The sequence below is a fragment of the Callospermophilus lateralis genome, chromosome 5 (assembly GCF_048772815.1).
Source record: "Callospermophilus lateralis isolate mCalLat2 chromosome 5, mCalLat2.hap1, whole genome shotgun sequence".
Classification (NCBI taxonomy): domain Eukaryota; kingdom Metazoa; phylum Chordata; class Mammalia; order Rodentia; family Sciuridae; genus Callospermophilus; species Callospermophilus lateralis.
Window position 1 is genome coordinate 39,470,913 of NC_135309.1, and position 18,257 is coordinate 39,489,169.

General features: G+C 45.5%; 1 protein-coding gene across 1 annotated transcript in view; it reads left to right on the forward strand.

The window, feature by feature from the left end:
* Positions 1–7,920: 7,920 nt before the first annotated feature.
* Positions 7,921–18,257, forward strand: part of Flt4 (fms related receptor tyrosine kinase 4) — a 45,202-nt gene continuing 34,865 nt past the window's right edge. The window contains exon 1 of the mRNA XM_076856529.1: positions 7,921–8,021. Coding sequence (XP_076712644.1) covers positions 7,964–8,021 — 58 coding nt within the window. The 5' untranslated portion in view covers positions 7,921–7,963. The remainder of the gene's footprint in view (positions 8,022–18,257) is intronic.

The window sequence follows — 18,257 nt, forward strand, 5'->3', positions numbered from 1 at the left end:
ACAAAAAGAATTGATCAGGCACTTCAAAACAGAGTATATCCAAATAACCACTAAACATTAAATGCAAATTAAACCAAAATGAGAAGGCTTACCACATTTATCATGATATATTTTCCCTTCTACCATAAACAACTCAAAAACTAGACAAAATGTATGAAACAATTCTTTTCATACATTAGATAATAAATCAAGGTAACCCTGCAAATATCTCAACTTTCTGGTTAGGGATACTTGAATCATGGTATTGGGAAGAAAACCAAATTAAAGTGTGGCAGATCTGATCTACTGAGTAAACAGAGCTTAGAATTAGGGAAGAGGAAGCAACTGGAATTTATGTTGCAGGTTATGGGACAGAAGCAAATTAAGCAGAAACAGTGCTCCAGAAATCTGCAAATAGCTCACCTTCAGTCTTTTGCTGACTGGTAAATTGCATTTGCCTTTGCACAAGACAAAACTCCAAGAGTGGGCAGAGGACTACAATTATTCGTGATTCCCATAACTCAGAAAGACCAGAAACAACAGCCATTATGGATGGATTTTGATGAACACCCAATACACTCAGTAGAAACCCCAAGAGCATAAAGCCTTTGTAAGAGGGTATCACACCTCCCAACAGCAAAGTTTAAAAATAACTGTCAAAAGAATCAAGCTGTTTTACAGGTAATTTATCTGTCATAATGAATCATATAACCCTTTTACAAAAAATAGGAAATCCAGACATTCAACATTATAATATTCAAAATATCTAGCATTCAAACAAAAGTTACAAGATATTCAAAGAGGAAGGGAAATGTGACCTCAAACCATAATAACAAATATGCAAGGGAAACAAATCCTCTAATGAGGGAGATGATGGGTTAGTGGATGATGGCTTTTAAAAGATTATGAATATGTTGAAGAACTTAAGAGGAAAACAAATAAAAATAAGGAGCCAAGAAATGGAAGATGTATAAAAGAGTCAAATAAAATCTTAGAGCTAAAATAAAAATAGCTGAAACTAAAATTTTAGTGAAAGGCTTAACAGATTAAACACTGGAAAAGAAATAAATCAGGGAACTTGAAGACACAGCAATAAAACTATCCATTGAAACCTCTAGGAAAAAAAGCTAAAACAAAAACACAAGCCAGGCCTGGTAATTCCAGAAGCTTGAGAGGCTGAGGCAGGAGGATATCGAGTTCAAAGGCAATCTCAGCAACAGTGAAGCACTAAGCAACTCAGTGAGAACCCTGTCTCTAAATAAAATTCAATATAGCCTGGGAATGTGGCTCAATGGTCAAGTGCCTCTGAGTTCAATCCCTGATACAAAAAAAAAAAAAAAAACCCACCACATTTTTTTAAATGATTAAAATCTTTAACAAATATTTCCCCAGAGAACCACATGAAAAATTGCTCAGCATCACGAATTATAAGGAAAATGAAGATCAAAACAAGACACCATCTCACATCTATTAGGATAGCCACTATCAAAACAATCAAAAATGATAAGTGTTGCTAAAGATGTGGAGAAAATAAAATCCTTGTACATTGTCACTAAGGATGTAAAATGATGTCGACACTATGGAAAACAAAATGGCAGTTCCTTAGAAAACTAAAAATGGCAGTTCCTTAGAAAACTAAAAATATGAGATCCAAGAATTCCACTTCTGGGTACATATGTAAAAGGAGTGACATCAAAGACTTGGAAATATTTATACACCCATGTTTATAGTAGCATTATTTGCAATAGCCAAAAAGTAGAAGCAACCCAAGTGCCATTGACAGATGAAAATGCATTTTGTGTATGTGTCTTTTTGTGTGTGTTTGTGTGTCTCTCTGTGTGTGTGTGTGTGTGTGAGAGAGAGAGAGAGAGAGAGAGAGAGAGAGAAAAGAGATAAAGGACTATTATTTAGCCTTTAAAATGACAGAAATTCTGACGCGTGCTATAACAGATAAACTGAGATCATTACGTTAAATGCAATAAGTATTAAAATAAGTCAAAAACACAAATACCATATGATTCCACTTATATGAGTTACTTAGAGTAATCAAATTCAGAGACAGAAGGTAAAATGGTGGTTACTAGGAGCTAAGGGTAGGGTGCAATGAGAAGTTATTGTTCAGTGGTTATAGTTTCAATTTTGCAAATGAAAAGAGTTCTGGATATGGATGGTGGTGATGGTAGTAGCCCAGCAATGTGGTTGTACTCAATGCCACTGACTGTTCACTTAAAAAATGGTTAAGATGGTAAATTTTATGTTGTATGTATTTTATCATAATTTTCAAAATAAAAAATTAAGAGGGTAAAAAATAATGACGAGAGTCTCAGGAAACTATAAGGCAATATGGAGTCACCTAACATACTTTTAACTGGAGTGCCAGAAAGGAGAAGAATAAAGACTTACAGACATGCGTACGAAAGTTGAAAGAATTCATCAATACTACTAGGAATGTTAAAGTTTGGCAGGAGGAAAATTATAACTGATGAAAATATAGTATAAAAATGATAGGACTGGGATTGTGGCTCAGCAGTAGAACACTCACCTAGCATGGCCGGGACCTGGGTTCGATCCTCAGCACCACATAAAAATAAAGGCATTGTGTTGTGTCCATCTACACCTAAAAAAATTTTTAAAAAAGAGTTTAAAAAATGATAAATAAACAAGATTTTAAATTCAAATGCCTATAAAAGAAGTTACTATTTAAACAAAAATAATAGCAATGCATTGCAGGGTTATAATATACATAAGTAAAACGAATGATAATAGCATAAGAGCTTGGAGAAGAAAAACAAAGGTGAACTCTTGTAAGACTTACATGTGAATTTGTTATCACTTGAAGATAGACTGTGATGAATTTAAAATGTACACTGTGAACATTAACGCAATCTTTTAAGTTAGAAAACAGAGAATAGTTAATAAGCCAAAAAAGAAAAGAAAGTGAAATCATAAAAAATATTCAATCCACAAAAAAAAAAAATAGGAAAGGAAAGAGGAAAGCGGGAACAAAGAACAGATTAGACAAATAGGAAACAGTTATCATGATGACAAATTTAAAGCTAAGCATGTTGAAATAATAACTTTAAATGCAAAAGGTCTAATCACCTCATTAAAAAGCAGAATAAAAAACTCAACCATATGAAGACTATAAGAAACATATTTGAAAACACATTTAAAAGTAAAATGTTATAAAAAGATATGCCATGCTCACAGTAGGGTCATGCCAGACGAATTCTAATCCACAACAGAAAAAATTAACAAGTTGGACTTCATCAAAATTAAAAACCTTTGCTATTCAAAAGATATTAAAAGAATAGAAAGATGAGCTACAGATAAAAAGAAAAAACTTGAAATTTTATTTCTGGTACAGGACTTGTGTTTAGAACATATATATAAAGAGTCCTTAAAAATCACTAATAAGAAAAGAAACTGCCTAGTTTTTAAAAGTCAATTGCATTTTTATAAAAAAAAGCAATCAATTAGAAAATGAAATACTAACATGATTTTCTTTACAACAGCATAAGAATATTAAATATTATTAAATATTGTAAGTATAAATCTAACAAATAATGCTCAAGAGCCCTGTACAAAAAGCAAAGCTTTTTACAGAATTAAATAATATCTAAAAATGGAAAGATATTCCATGTTTACGGATTGAAAGAAAGTCAGTGTTCCCCAAACTAGTCACAGTAATTGTCATCAAAGTCCCAACATATCACATGTGTCTAGAATCTGACAAAATGATTCTAAAATTTAAATGGAAATATAACTGTTGAAGAAGTACAAAGTCACTTTTACTAAATTTATTTATTCTTATTCCAATTTGTTATATATGACAGCAGAATGCCTTACAATTCATATTACACGTATAGAGCACAATTTTTCATATCTCTGGTTGTATAAAAAGTATATTCACACCATTCCCATCTCCATACAAGTACTTAGGGTAATGATATCCATCTCATTCCACCTTCTTTTCTACCCCCATTCTCCTCCCTTGCCCTCCCACCCGTTTGCCCTATCTAGAGTTCATCTAATCCTCCCAGGCTCCCCATCCCAACCCCACTATGAATCTTGTATCAGAGAAAACATTCTGCATTTGTTTTTTTGCGATTGGCTAACTTAACATTATTCTCCAGCTCCATCCATTTACCTGCAAATGCCGTGATTTTATTCTCTTTTATTGCTGAGTAATATTCCATTGTGTATATGTACCACAGTTTCTTTATCCATTCATCCACTGAAGTTTGGTTCCACAATTTAGCTTCTGTGAATTGTGCTGCTATAAACATTGATGTGGCTGTGTCCCTAACCCTGTGTGGCTAAGTTCTTTGTGTATAGACCAAGGAGTGGGAGAGCTTGGTAAAACGATGATTCCATTCCCAGTTTTCCAAACAATCTCCATATTGCTTTCCAGATTGGCTGCACCAACTTGCAGTCCCACCAGTAATGTATGAGTGTACCTTTTTCCCCCACATCCTCACCAACACTTATTTTGTTTATATTCTTGATAGCTGCCATACTGACTGGAGTGAGATGAAATCTTAAAGTAATTTTGATTTGCATTTATCTGATTGCTAGAGATATTGAAACATTTTTTTCATATATTTGTTGATTGATTGTACATCATCTTCTGAGAAGTGTCTGTTCAGTTCCTTGGCCCATTTATTGATTGGATTATTTGTGGGGGGTTTTTTGGTGTTAAGGTTTTTGAGTGCTTTATATATCCTAGAGATTAGTGCTGTATCTGATGTGCTTGTGTTAAAGATTTGCTTCCATTCTGTAGGCTCTCTATTTACCTCACTGAGTATTTATTTTGCTGAGAAGAAGCTTTTTAGTTTGAATCCCTCCCATGTACTGATTCTTGGTTTTAATTCTTGCTCTATAGGAATCTTATTAAGGAAGTTGGGGCCTAATCCTACATGATGGAGGTTTGGGCCTACTTTTCTCCCATTAGGCTCAAGGTCTCTGGTTTAATTCCTAAGTCCTTGATCCACTGCAAAGACACTTTTGCAGAACAAGGTACAAGGATTTACACTACCAGGCAGGAAGGCTTTTATAAAGCTAAGGTAAAGACATGGTGATGAAGACAAACCATAGAAAATGACCCACTTGAAGGAGACTGTTCACTTAGGACCAAGGTAGAACCAGAGAACAGTGTAAAAAGAACAATCTCATAACCAATCATAGAACCACTAGATCTTTAGCGGGGTGTATGAATAAACTTGACCTTCCTCCACTTCACACTATACAGAAAAAGCCATTACAGGGGGCTGGGGTTGTGGCTCAGTGGTAGGGTGGTTACCTAGCACGTGTGAGGCACTGGGTTCCATCCTTAGCTCCACATAAAACTAAATAAATAAAATCAAGGTATTGTGTCCATCTACAACTAAAAAAAAAAAAAAAAAATTTAAAAGCCATTACAGGGGCCCATAGCTCTAAATGTGAAAGAAAAATTATAATTTGTAAATGATTTTTAAAATGGTAAATATCTTCACGACATGGAGATAGAATAAAAGATTCCCTGAAAGAATACAAATAGCACCAACCAGAAGGAAAATAACCAGAAATAAGATCTTCTGTTCTCCGACTCCCCCTAAAAAAGAATGAAAATTAAGACAGTGAGTGAGAGGGGGGTTTGTAGCACATTGTCTCCTGTGTGTTTTCCAAAGATGGCCTTGATAGCATCTCCCCTTCCACATGCTTCTCTTCAGCAGGACCTTTCTGCTTGTCAAGAGTTAGTGAGGACTGTCACTGGGCAAGGTTCCGACTACTTTGAGAGCTTGTAGCTTCCACCCGGTTTTCTTGGGTCCCTCACCTGAAGAAGCCATGCGCTGCACACAAAGTTCAGCTAGAGTGTTGTGCTGGAAAGCCCATGAATGGGTGCACCAGGCCACAGCCACAGCTGAGCCCCCAGCTGACAGCCAGCACCAACTGCCAGACATCCAACCCAGAGAAGCCTTCAGATAACTGACAGCAACCAAACCTGCAAGACCCCAACCAAGAATTTACACAGTCAAGCCCTCTTCTCAAATTCTGACCCTCAAAAACATGAGCAAAATAAAACAGGCATTGCCTTGCACCACAGCATTTTGGAGTAATCTGTTCCACGGCAATAACAACCAGAACTGACAGAATATATTAAGAACTCCTACAAATCAACAGGAAAAAGACTGACAATGGGCAATAATAGGAGCAAAAGGCTTGAAGTCCAAATGACCAATTATAAAAACATGCTCCACCTCAGAGTTCATTAGGGAAAATCAAATCAAAATCATAATGAGATGCCACTACAGAACAACTAAAATGGGTAAATTTTAAAAATCAAAACTAACACTATTATATGAGTGAAGATATGGAGCCCTGCAAACCATTTACACCACCATAGGCATGCTAAACAGTACAGATAACTTGAAAAAAAATAGTTGGCACTGTCTTATCAAAGTTGAAGACCCATACCTAGCAAATGAAAGAGAGAAAACAAGGCACATGTTCACCAGGAGATATATATATATGAGTATTCATAGCAGCAAAACTTGGAAACCAGTAGAAGCTCAAACTTTCAATAGTAGATGGACAAATAAATTGTGATGTATCAATCAGTGGAATTCTATGCAGCTATGAAAATGAGCAAGGTATTATTTTACATAGCAATATACAGATAAATCTCATAATTGATTATGAGTAAAAGAATATATATAGTATGAATTCACTTAAATAAGATTAAAACACTAACAAAATATATTTTGGGATGATAAAATATAGAGAAAACAGGGAAATGATAAGACCAGGATATTAGAAAATTGGAGGTTTAGGGATGGTAAGGGACTTGTGATGGAAAATGAAAGCGATTTCTGGATTGCCAGTGACATTCAAATCCCTTGTTGGAAACATATTTATCTCATATTTATAATTCATTGGTATCTTAAATATTTTAGGTAAATACACTACATCTTACAATAACTTTTGGATATTATTAAAGGTTGAAAAAGGGGATCTGGCTTCATTTGTTATTCAGTTTTCTAATTTCCCCCAACACTGTTTATTTGATTATCAAAACCTTCCTCACTGCTTTGTGATTCCAACTTAATATCATATTCAATTCTTAGCTGCACTAGAGAGAATTGGTAACAGTTGTTATCAACCAATTTGGTCTTGGTTTCTGGCAAGGACCAAAGGACTGGGAGGAGGGCATGGAAAAAGTGTGAATGGAGTAAATAAAAGCAAGAGAGAGGTTGCAATAGTCATCGTCATGGGATTTATTTTAAAACAGGAAGATTCTAGCGACGGAACCAAAAAGAGAAAGGAAGTCTGTGGTAGGGTTTGCCAAGTCAGAAAGTAAAGTGTCACCTGATAAAAGGACTTATGAATGAGCTCAGAGCAAAAATATTTGGGTGAGATCTAAAGCTGAGGCCAGATCTTCAGGATCAGGAGGAGTGGTCGACTATATTGGTCCTGGGCTCAAGGGTGCAGCTTCCATGGACACCAAGGAGGCAGTAAGGCATCTGTTGAAAGTCTTCCAAGATTTAACACTACTATTTTCAAGTTAAATTTATTGCCTTTTAACTTACTCCAGTGTTTATTGATGGAAGGAGATTACAGAAAAATACGTAGTGACACATTTTGTTGGTCCTTATCTGCCACGCTCCGGTTCCTTCATCAGCCCACAACCGACTTTCACAGTAACCTGCATTCCTCGCCCTCCGTGATTGGCCCTGAAGAGGGCGGTAGTTGACTTGAAGGGGCTATTACCCTGGACTTGGACTGTGCAAAGGATGCACCCTGGACGGTCTGTGAAGGACTTAGGTGCAGTGGACGGTCTGAGGCGACGGTGACCCGCCCTCCCCCAGAGCCCCGCCCCGACCCCGACCCCGCCCCCGGCCCTCAGCCCAGTCGGGGCCCCGCCCGCGCTCGCGCTGCGCGCTCACACTCCCAGCCCAGAGCTGCGGTGGCCGCGCAGGTCCTACCCGCGTCGCAGCGGCCGGAGATGCAGCCGGGCGCCGCGCTGTGCCTGCGCCTGTGGCTCTGCCTCGGACTCCTCGACGGTGAGCGCCGCGAGCCGTCTGCTTGCGCCAGGGTTGGGCTGACCGCTAAGGAGAGCCGCGCGCCGGGGGGCAAGTGGTTAGATGGCACCAGTGGGGTTCGGGCGGGGGAAAGGACTGTCCAGGAGCACGGGGGTGCGGACACCGGATGGAGCACGGCGGGTTGGGACTAGGGACCGCCGGGATGAGGAAAGAGCGGGCGGGGACTGCAGCCGGGTCAGGGACGAGGCGACCAGTCTGCGCGTCAGCGCTGGGATACTCCTTGGGATCCCAGACTTCGCTGTACCTTCAGTGGCTCAGCTTCCTTGTAGGCTGGCCCCTTTGGGCTGCATCCTTAACCTGGATCCTTCATTTCTGTATTTACTCCCCCCGCGGAGCTCTGGCGCAGCGCCACTCGGTCCCAATCAGTTCTCATGCACTGGGGATTATTCCCTGGGAGCCCTCAGAGGTGACAATCCCCGCCCGACCCCAGACTTGGGTGCGCACTTCCCGACGCCTCGGGGTCAGCGCTGGAAGTCCATCCTAGGAGGTCCCCCAGAGGGCGCACCGGAGGGGCGTCCACCTTCCCCAGGGCAGGGACTGCAGCAGCAGGGGCAACTGCACGGGAACCAGCAGTCGGGGATGAGGACCCAGGTGCAAAATTAAGATTAATCTCGAGTCTGTGAGCGGTCAGCTTGCAGAAGTGGTATGAGGCCGAGGTTCCCCGGATTTGAGAAGATGGAGGTCTTGAAGGCCAACTGAATATTAAGGCAAAGGTCGCCACCAAAGGGTCTTGTTGAGAATATGGGAAGAGACCCAGACCCAGGGCTGAGGTTGGAGAGAAGTGTGGGGGACAAGGAAAAGAGCAGAGGAGTTGAATGGAGATGCTTGGAAGAAAGCATCAGGGGTGAGGAGAGAATGAGCTGGTGTCTCCGGAAATCAAGAGGTTGAGGAAGGTCTTGGATCCTGTTGTTTGAAGGAGGAGTGCTGGGAGGCCTGAAGGGAGAGATGGAAACTGCATGGTGTCTGCATGTCATAGAAATTTAATACTGACTTTACATACTTCATCTCTTAATTATCAGTCAATGTCAGACCCATTTTACACATGGAAAAACTTAGACCAAGGACAATAATGTAAATTCTCAATGTCCCCAGGAGACCTGTAGGAAGACAAGTAGTTCATCTCCGTCTTTGGGATACCAGGGCTCTGTTTTCTGCTCATCGTCTCTATCTTCATAGGCTGAGGGACTGAGAAGAGCAGAGGTGAAGGTGGTGGTATGGTTGAACTTGAAGAAAGGGGGAGATGGACATCTGTCTGAGCTTTTGTCCTCCTGATCAGGGGAATAACCTTGGACCATTTCTTGCTACCCTGTATCCAGCCCAGGGCCAGAATCTCACAGATGCTCAGTATATGTTTGTTGAGTGACTGAGTAAAGTGTGGGGCAAGGATTGAATAGGGCCCTTGTTGGAGGACAAGATGAGGAATGGGAGACCTTATACACACACACACACACACACACACACACACACACACACCTTAAAGAGATGTCTCTCAAGCAGCAGGTGACTATACCAGAAGCTCAGGAGGGAGGATGGGTTGGGTAGCTGAAGTGGAAATAGGGTAAGGGGTCCAGTAGGGAACTCTGAGGAAGGGAACCTGGAAGGAGGGGGGTCTTCCAGGGAGATAAGGATATTTTGCAAGTAAAGGAGGACCAGGAGAGGCCAGCATGAGTGGGAGGTAGAGGAGTAGAGGGAGATGATGTCATTCCCTGTAGTAAGTGACAGTGACTCTCAGCAAATCATGTCGTATAGGGAAAGAGAGGGTATTAGCTGAAGGGGTATATCCCAGGCTAGAACTGGGTGTGACTGGTGAGGAGATGCTAATAGAGACAAAGACCATTCCTCCTGAGCTCTGAACCTTGCTTCATCTGTCTTGTTGGGCTGAGGAGGACCTCAGACTGCTGGAGGTGCTATAGCAGGAATATGAACCCCCAAGTGCATGGACTGGGGGTGGAACTCAGTGTTAGAGTGTTTGCCTAGCATGCAGGAGGTCCTCAGTTGGATCCCCATCATCCCTAGAGAGGGGGAAAGTCCCTAAGTAGAGTCAGGTGTCAGGAAAGCCAGATGCAGTCAGAGAAGCTTTTTGATTCCCCCAAGGGTGGTTGAACCAGACTTTTGCCTAACCCTGCCCCGAAGTTCTTGCTATGTGGCGTGAGCCCCTCCTTTTCCCTCCCTGTACCTGAGTTTCCCCATGCACAGCTGTGGGACAGGCTGGCAAACAATCAGGGGCCGTATGTGCATAGGCTGGATTTTAAGAATTAGGATCCTGGTCTAGTTTCACAGTCTGGCCACAGCAGTGTCTCCATGGGAAGAGCAGATGGCAGACAGAAACCCCAAGATGCTTTGTCTTTTTCAGTTTAGTCTAGAAGAGAGGCTGTTTACACCTCTGACCAGTGGGCAGCCAGCTCTGGGTCATGCAGGGGAATAAGGAGACTGCTGGGCAGCTAGATGGGTCTGGCCTGAGAATGCTACCCCTTGCCATGGTCTGAGTCACACATGGCCATCCCACTTTCTGTTATACCTGCTCCTCAGTCCTAACCCAGACCCAGGGTGGAGGAGTAGGGCGGGGATGAAAGTCAGTGCAAGCAGGTCATGGGGGTCTGGGCCCATCTTACTGGGCCCATCTTCTGACCCTAGTTCAGTGCTCTGGGGACTCAAATGCAGATGCTGCCCACTAACTTACCACGCCTGAGGCAACCGAGCCAGTTTGGCTAAAGGAGTCCTGCTCCCTGTCCAGAGCACAGTGTCCAACAGGCACCAGACAGGGTATTGCAAGTGCACTGTCTGTTGAACTCCCCAGTTGCCAGGGAAGGAGGCTGCAGTTCTGTACAAGGACACAAGCCATTGTGCCTGCTCAGGGTGGTCCTGCAAGGGTTTGGACATGGCACTGAACTTCAGGGGTTACCTATATGCCAGACTGGCCAGGACACAGACATGGCATCAGATGTCTGTAATCCAGGGATGAAAGTGTTCAGTGGCCCAAGCGAAGCCCAGCTGGTGGGTTGTGAACTGCACAGGAAGGCAGTGTCACTTCCAGTTAGGGACTTCCTGGAGAGGTCTGTAGAACTCCAAGAAAGGGAATTCCAAGCAGGGCAAAGAATACCTCAAAGACAGGAAAGTCCAGACAGTACATGGGGACAGTGAGTGGTCAAATGAGGCTAGAGCCTGAGATGGGGGTGGGGAGAGACCAGGCAACAGAGGGTGACAGAAACTAGGAGATTGCTGTCCAGGTGAGGCAGGAGTCAGGGAATTGCAAGTGGATGAACCCAGGAAATACTGTTAGTAACAGGATAGTGGAAAGAACAGGAAGAGGAGCAGGTCCCTGGCTTAAGCAAACAGGGTGGATCCTGAGACAATTTATCAGATGGAGAGGAGCAAATGTGGAGAAGCATGACCTTCAGGTGGAGGTATCCAGTGGGGACTTCCCAGGAGACCCCAGGTGTCACAAGTAGGCTAGATAAGGAAGGAGGAAATTTGGGAGCACTTGAGTGCCATGGGGCAGAAGGGAATGGGAAGTAGGGTGGGGCAAAGAAATGAAGTCTTAGCATGACAGAGAACTTCCTCTCTGTGTCTGTCTTACATCTCTCCTGCTGCCCTTTGGGTGTTTTCCTCTTCAGGATAGGTCTTTCTCCCCAAGGGCTTACCCTATGCTAATCAGCTCTCTGAGATGCACCCGTCCCTATGGGGCCAACCTTGGACTCCAGAAGGAAGGGCTTGCTCCACTAGCCCAAGAAACTGGTCCTTATCTGGGGAGAGGGATGAAGGCACGGAAGGTTCACACCTGTATTTTAGAGCAGTATCTTGGGGGCAAGCAGGAAGGCAAATTTCAGAAAGATGTTGGAAGCAAGACTGGGGATGAGGCTGAGTAGGAGGACTGGACCCGCAGGCAAAAAGAAGAGTTCAAGGAACCTCTCACACTCTAGGCGGACCATCATTAGAGAAGCAGCCGACATATCCCAGCTGCAGCCAGGGATTCCTGACTTTCGTTCCTTTTCAGACACTGGCTTCCTCTGGGATCTGGGTTTTCCGGTTATGCGGAGGGGACAAGTCTGGGAGCAGGAAGGTGCGGGCATTCTGTGCTGGAGGAGGATCAGGGCGCCTGCCCTGCCCCTGCTGGGCGGAGCAGACAGCAGACACGCCCCACCCCAGCCCCGCAGATTCTCCTCTGCCCACGCCACCTCCAACCCAGCTGGGCTTAGGCAGTTGCAGGTTTGGGTGGCAAGTGGGGGAGCCCCCGCCACGTGGCCGGCAAGGTCAGCAGGGGTTCATGGGAAAGGACTTGTCGGTCATAGAAGAGGACATCCTGCCTGCGTTTCCCTCTTCCTGCAGCAGGAGCTGGTGGCCCCGATTTAGCAGCACTGGGGGGCCACCTCGAAACCAGCTGGACTGTCTGATAACACAGCTCGTCCTGTCGACTGGTGAACGGAGTCCTGACCCCAGAGAGGCCAGGGTAATGGCCTGACACAGCTGGCTGCACCACAGCAGCCCTGCACCAGGTGCTAGCATCTGCTAGGGTCACCTCTTTTCCTTAATCCCCTCCACTAGGTACTCAGGCAGCCCACACTCAGAGGGAGAAGGGGGTGTCAGTGTGAGACACACCCTCACAGTCAGTGTGAGACGCACCTCACTAATGGTTCATCAAATTGCTTCACACTAGGGTGTGTGCAGGTTTTAGCCTTGTGACAAAAACTTCATTATGCATCCCGCTTTTTTGTTGCTGCTGTTGTTTTGCAGTCCTGAGGAATCAAAACCAGGATCTCCTGCTTGGTAGTCAAGTACTGTGCAGCTGAGCTTCATCCTGAGCTCCCATTTTGTCCATTTTGAAGATTAGGAGATTCAGGGCAGAGAAGTGAAGTGGCTCACTAGATGCTAGGTGATAATGGTGAATTGGCTTATTTGAAGGAGGTGATGGAAGTCTGGCCCCAGATGGCATGGAGACCAATGGGCAAAAGGAGAAAACAGCAGGTAGTTGTCCCCATGTCCCAAGGAAGGCCCTAGGGAGGTGGGCAGGTGGGATCCTAAATTTATGACCACTTTTCAGACATTGTTACCTTCATGTCCTGGCAGGCCCCAAACAGTAACATCTTCCCCCAGGGTCTACTTCTTGCCTGGTGTGGTTACTTCAGTGCATGGCATCTCCCCCTTTCTGAGTGGTACTGGCCTCACCTCCACACCTCTCCTACATTATATACAGTCTTTTTTGTTCCTTGGATTCCCAGAGCCAGTCACAGGTCAATCACCAGCCAAGCCCATGCTGGGAATGCTACAATGAAAAGACAAACAAAAGTCCTGACCTTGAACAAAGGAGATGTCAAATGTAATAAGCCAGCCTCTACCAGGACCTGCAGAACAGTTCAGGAATCCTGTGGAGGGACCTCAGTGTGTGACCCTGGGGGTGTGGCATTGGGGCTGAGATATCAGAGTAGAGGAAGGGACTGTCCCAAATATATGGCACATGGAGGGCAAAGTCTCTGAGGCTGAAGAGGGCAGGGGGTGGGTGATGGGGAAGCCACCAGTGCACTCAGATTTCACTCAGGCAACAGGGAAGCAGGGAATGGTTTTAGGCAGGAGAGGGACTTGTGTCATAAGAAGATCATTTCATTGCCTGGTTGGGGCTGGACCAGTGCAGATACATTAGTGTGGTGATCCAGGAGAGATGCACTGAAGCTGGACAGACAGTAGGGTAAAAAGGAGGGTAAATGGAGAGAGGTCAGCTCCAGAATGTCTAGTGGAGGCTGTCTGTCCAGAAGGTGTCCATTGAAAGGTCTCTGAACACTATAAGTACAAAGTTCTCTGCCAGCAAGGCAAGGAGAGGAGAGTACAGCGTCTTGGCACTTCTAGCCACTCTGCCCTTGGTACCCTCCTCCTGAGCCAGCAACCTCCGACTCAGTCTGAAAAACCCATTTCAGCTCTGAGAATGGATGTGATATGTGACCAATTGGTTCTGGGGGAGGAGGAAGGTTAAGAATGCCTGGTGGGATGGCCATCACTCAGATGGCCTTCCTAGGGGATTGGAGAGCAGTATTTCCAGGGGTTGTGGAAGAAAGATGATTTGATCTGCTACAGTCCTTTCTATTTCATAAACTACAGAAATGCAAACAATGCTGACATCCATAAAAGTAAATAATAGCTTTCTGAAATCTGTCTCCCAAAGATAATCCATGATATAATGTACTTTTGGGCAAGTTGACCTCTGTGTGGCTTAGTTTTCTCATTTGTACAATGGCAATAACAGCACCCAACTCAGGGCGGGTATTAAAACGGTGTAGGATGTACAAGTGTGTAGGACTGTTTTGGCACATAGAAAGTGCTAAATTTGCAGTTGTTCTTGGGATACAGGATGTATTAGTCTAAGCAGAATCTGGGGGTCAAAGTGTATAAACATTTTTTATCATTGCTGTGTGAGTGCCTATTTCTCCACATCCTTGCCAACACTGGGAAGTATCATTCTTTTTAATACTTGTTCATCTGGTGAGTGAACAGTTGTGTGCTCCATGGGTCCAGATGTCCTCGCAGTGATCTGGGTTTAAAGTCTGGGGTCCCTAAAGGTCCACCAGGAATGGAATGCAGAAGAGCTGCTATCAGAGAGGCTGGGGAGAGCACAGAGTGGAGTTGAAATCCCAGGGAGAGCCACTGTAGAAAGGAGAGAATGAGCTAGTGAGTCGGACAGGGCCCCGAGGCTAAGCCTGTGATCCTGGGATTTGCTATGTGGCCTCATTACCCCACACTACATTCCATCCGTTCCAGCTGATTGTCAAGGGCAAATTCAGGACAGAGGAGTGAAGTGGCTCACTAGATGCTAGGTGATAATGGTGAATTGGCTTATTTGAAGGAGGTGATGAATGTCTGGCCCCAGATGGCATGGGGACCAATGGGCAAAAGGAGAAAACAGCAGGTAGTTGTCCCCATGCCCCAAGGAAGGCCCTAGAGAGATGGGCCGGTGGGATCTGCCTTTGCCTATAACCTTCTAATTTATATACTCCCCTCCTGGGCCAGCATGCTTCAGCATGTGAAGCCCAAATCAGCTCACATGAAAACCCTCCCTGCCCCACAATCAGCAAGGTTTTCCCAGATGCCCTACCTCCATGCTATGGCCACAGCATGCTAGGGTCACAGTGAGATGTAGCAGCTAGGATAAGCCAAGAATTTAGCAGACAGGTGATAGTAAATACTCAGTGTACATGAACCAAAGACAATTTACTCTTGTGGTGTTTTGTTGTTTTGTTTTGTTGTTTTGCAGTACTGGGGCTTGAACCTAGGGACATTTTACCAGTGAGCTGCATCCCCAGAGACAGGGCCTCATTAACTTCCCCAGGCTGGCCTTGAATTTGTGATCCTCCTGCCTCAGCCCCCCCCCCAAGTCATTGGGATTACAGGCATGAGCACCTGACTTTTATAGTGGCTGTTAATGTGTTATTTTGCTATTTATGATCTGTGTGGTTCCTAGTAATCTTGGGAACAATCTACATTTCACACGTGGGGAAAATTAGGGGTTTGGAGAGAGGAAATGAGCTGCTCAAGGCCATATAACTAGAGAGTGGAATTGTAGGGTGCCCAGCTGCGTTCACAGAGCTCTAAGCACACACTTGGAACAGCCCCTCCTGTCCCTGCTGACTCTGTCCTACAGGGTGGGAGGTGAGGAACTGATGGCCCCTTGACACTCACCTTTGAGCTCTAGAGGCACAGAGCTGACACCGGGTCTGGAGAAATTTAGGACAGAACACTTCCTCCTTGCCAGGTCTATCCCCAGGAGTGAAGAAAAAAGATTTGGGTTCAGGTCTCTTCCATTTCTTCCCAGCCCCAAGACCAATACACAGTGACCCTGACCCCCTCCCAGCCAGCTGTTGCCCATCACCCATATCATAACTTGCCTTTAGTGTGCAGCTGCTGCCTGGCCCCTGGCTGCCTTTGTCTTCCTGCCCTGTCACAGCTGCCCAGGAGAGTGTGTCATACTGGCAGGATTGGCATAGGCCCCCTATCTCCAAGTCACTCAAGAGAGAAGGAGAAAAGGAGCCAGGCCCAGGGTAGCCACAACAGGGTCATGCTCCCTGTTCCCAAATGGTCTTGATGTCATCCTGTGTCACCCATAATGGCCCTGGAGAATAATCCATGTGCTGTTGACATCCCAGCCCCAAGGAGCCCCCAGATGATACAAATCCTCCCTGTGCTACAAATCAGGGTCAGTGTGGGAGGTCAGTGCTCTCAGCTTCAGGTGTCAGGGCAGTGTGCCTGGGTCTGAGGGCAGTAGCAACAGTCCACCAGGCACAGACAGCAGGGGAAGACAGAGGACACAGCCTGAGCCCTGAGATGAAGGTGGGCAAGCCCTGGTATGCTCAGCAGGTGGGCTCTAGGAGTGGCAGAAGCTTTGGAAAACCAGCCAGGAAGCAGGCGGAGGATTCTTGGGACCTTTATCCTTTATCAGGCTGAGAGTATGCAGGTCCAAGTGGCCAGGAGAAGCCAAGAAAGGGTCCTGAAGCCATGCTGCCTCTGGGTTGGAGGCCAGGAAGGAGGTTTCTGGGGGTCAGGGAGGCACGGAGCCAATGCTCAACCTTATAGCAGGATATAGGGGACAGAAAGATACTAGGGTCAGGGTGGGAGCAGCTACAAAGATGCACCTGTTGACCCTTTGCCTTCTCCTGCCAGCCCTCCTTCCCCCACTATTCTGGGACCTGGACCTGGCCTTTCTTTGTTGACTTAGTGATCAAGGGAGCTCTCTAGAAACGACTCAGGCCTTATCCTCTTGCACTGGAAACAGGACCAAGACCCTGATATATTGGAGCGTGTCTTCAAATTCTGTCCAGGTGGCCCCGGAAAGAATTTCCTGGGGAAATGTAAATTCAATTCATAGCAAGGGACATGGGACTAACAAGTTTGGAACTGAGAGAAGGGATAGGAACCTTCTTTATGGCACCTCCCAGAGCCACACTGGGACATCCATGGGATAAAAGTAAAGTCTTGCTCTCTCTTAGCAGTCTTCATGCATTTCGGTGGGTTTTTCCTCAATTTCTCAGGAAGTTTCCTTTGAAATATAGTATTGGTTGTTTTAAAGGACTTTACTTACAGCCAACCTGGCCACGGATCTACACAGAGGATCAGGACCCATAAAGGGAGTCTGATGGGGGAGCTGGGGGATCAGAGGCCCAGGGACCCATTGACTTCCTGTGTGGACTTTCCTGCTTATTAGGTATGAGGGGTCTCTGAGGCTTTCATTTGAAGGACTTCTCTGCTCTTTGCCTTTGGAAAGCAGCATTGTCCTGGAGCAGGGATGGCCCTGAACTCAGCAGGACCTGGGCTTCTATACAGCTGCTAGGCCACCTACAGCTGTAAGGCCTAAACCCTTGATTTCTTCATTCATTGACTACACTTATTATGATCTCTTCCTCCCTTCCAAGCTGTTGTGAGGACCAAAAGAGACAGCGATGACTAGGCCAGCTTCCCACTGCCTGGCTCATGTCCAGTACCTAACCCACCATGGGACTTCCCTCCACACCCTGCCTGCCACTCATCAAGGGATACCGGTGTGCCCCAGGAGAGGCTGCAGGACCCCTGAATGCTGCTTACGCAGACTTTTGTGCCTGTGGCTGATGCCTGGGACTCTGTGGCCCAAGGCCGTAGGGCGTCCCAGAGCTGCTGACAGCACAGAGAAAAGGAGGTGTGCACTCTGGCCTCACTGACCTCAGTCTGGCGCCTGCCCTGACTGCTCTACTGCAGGCTTGGAGGCCAGGGCCCTGCTGGCCAGGGGAAGGAAGAAGTCAGTTCCTGGGCCAGAAACAGGAAGGCAGGGGGAGTGCGACAGAGGCCAGGATGACAGCGCTTCCTGCTGCGGGAAGGGAAGGACAGTGGAGACAGACAACAGCCAGGCAGGAAGGATGCACCTTCTTTAGGGCTGCAGGTGGGGGCTGGGCAGCCATGTAGCCTCTGGACATGGCAGCTCAGGCGTGTATCTCTCCTGGCTGCTGAGCTGCTTGAGGTTCACATTGTCATCAGACATCAGTGACTGTCCTTTAAAATTGCAAGCATCTTTTTCAAAGGAACAACAGGGTGTGATACAGTTTCAGCCTGAAGAAAGGCCTCAGAGGTCTGTTTAGCAATCCATTCATCCATTCATCAATCTAACCATCTGTCCATTCATCCATCTGTCAACCCCCATCCATCCCTCTTTCCCTCTGTCCACCTATCCATCCATCTATCCATCCATCT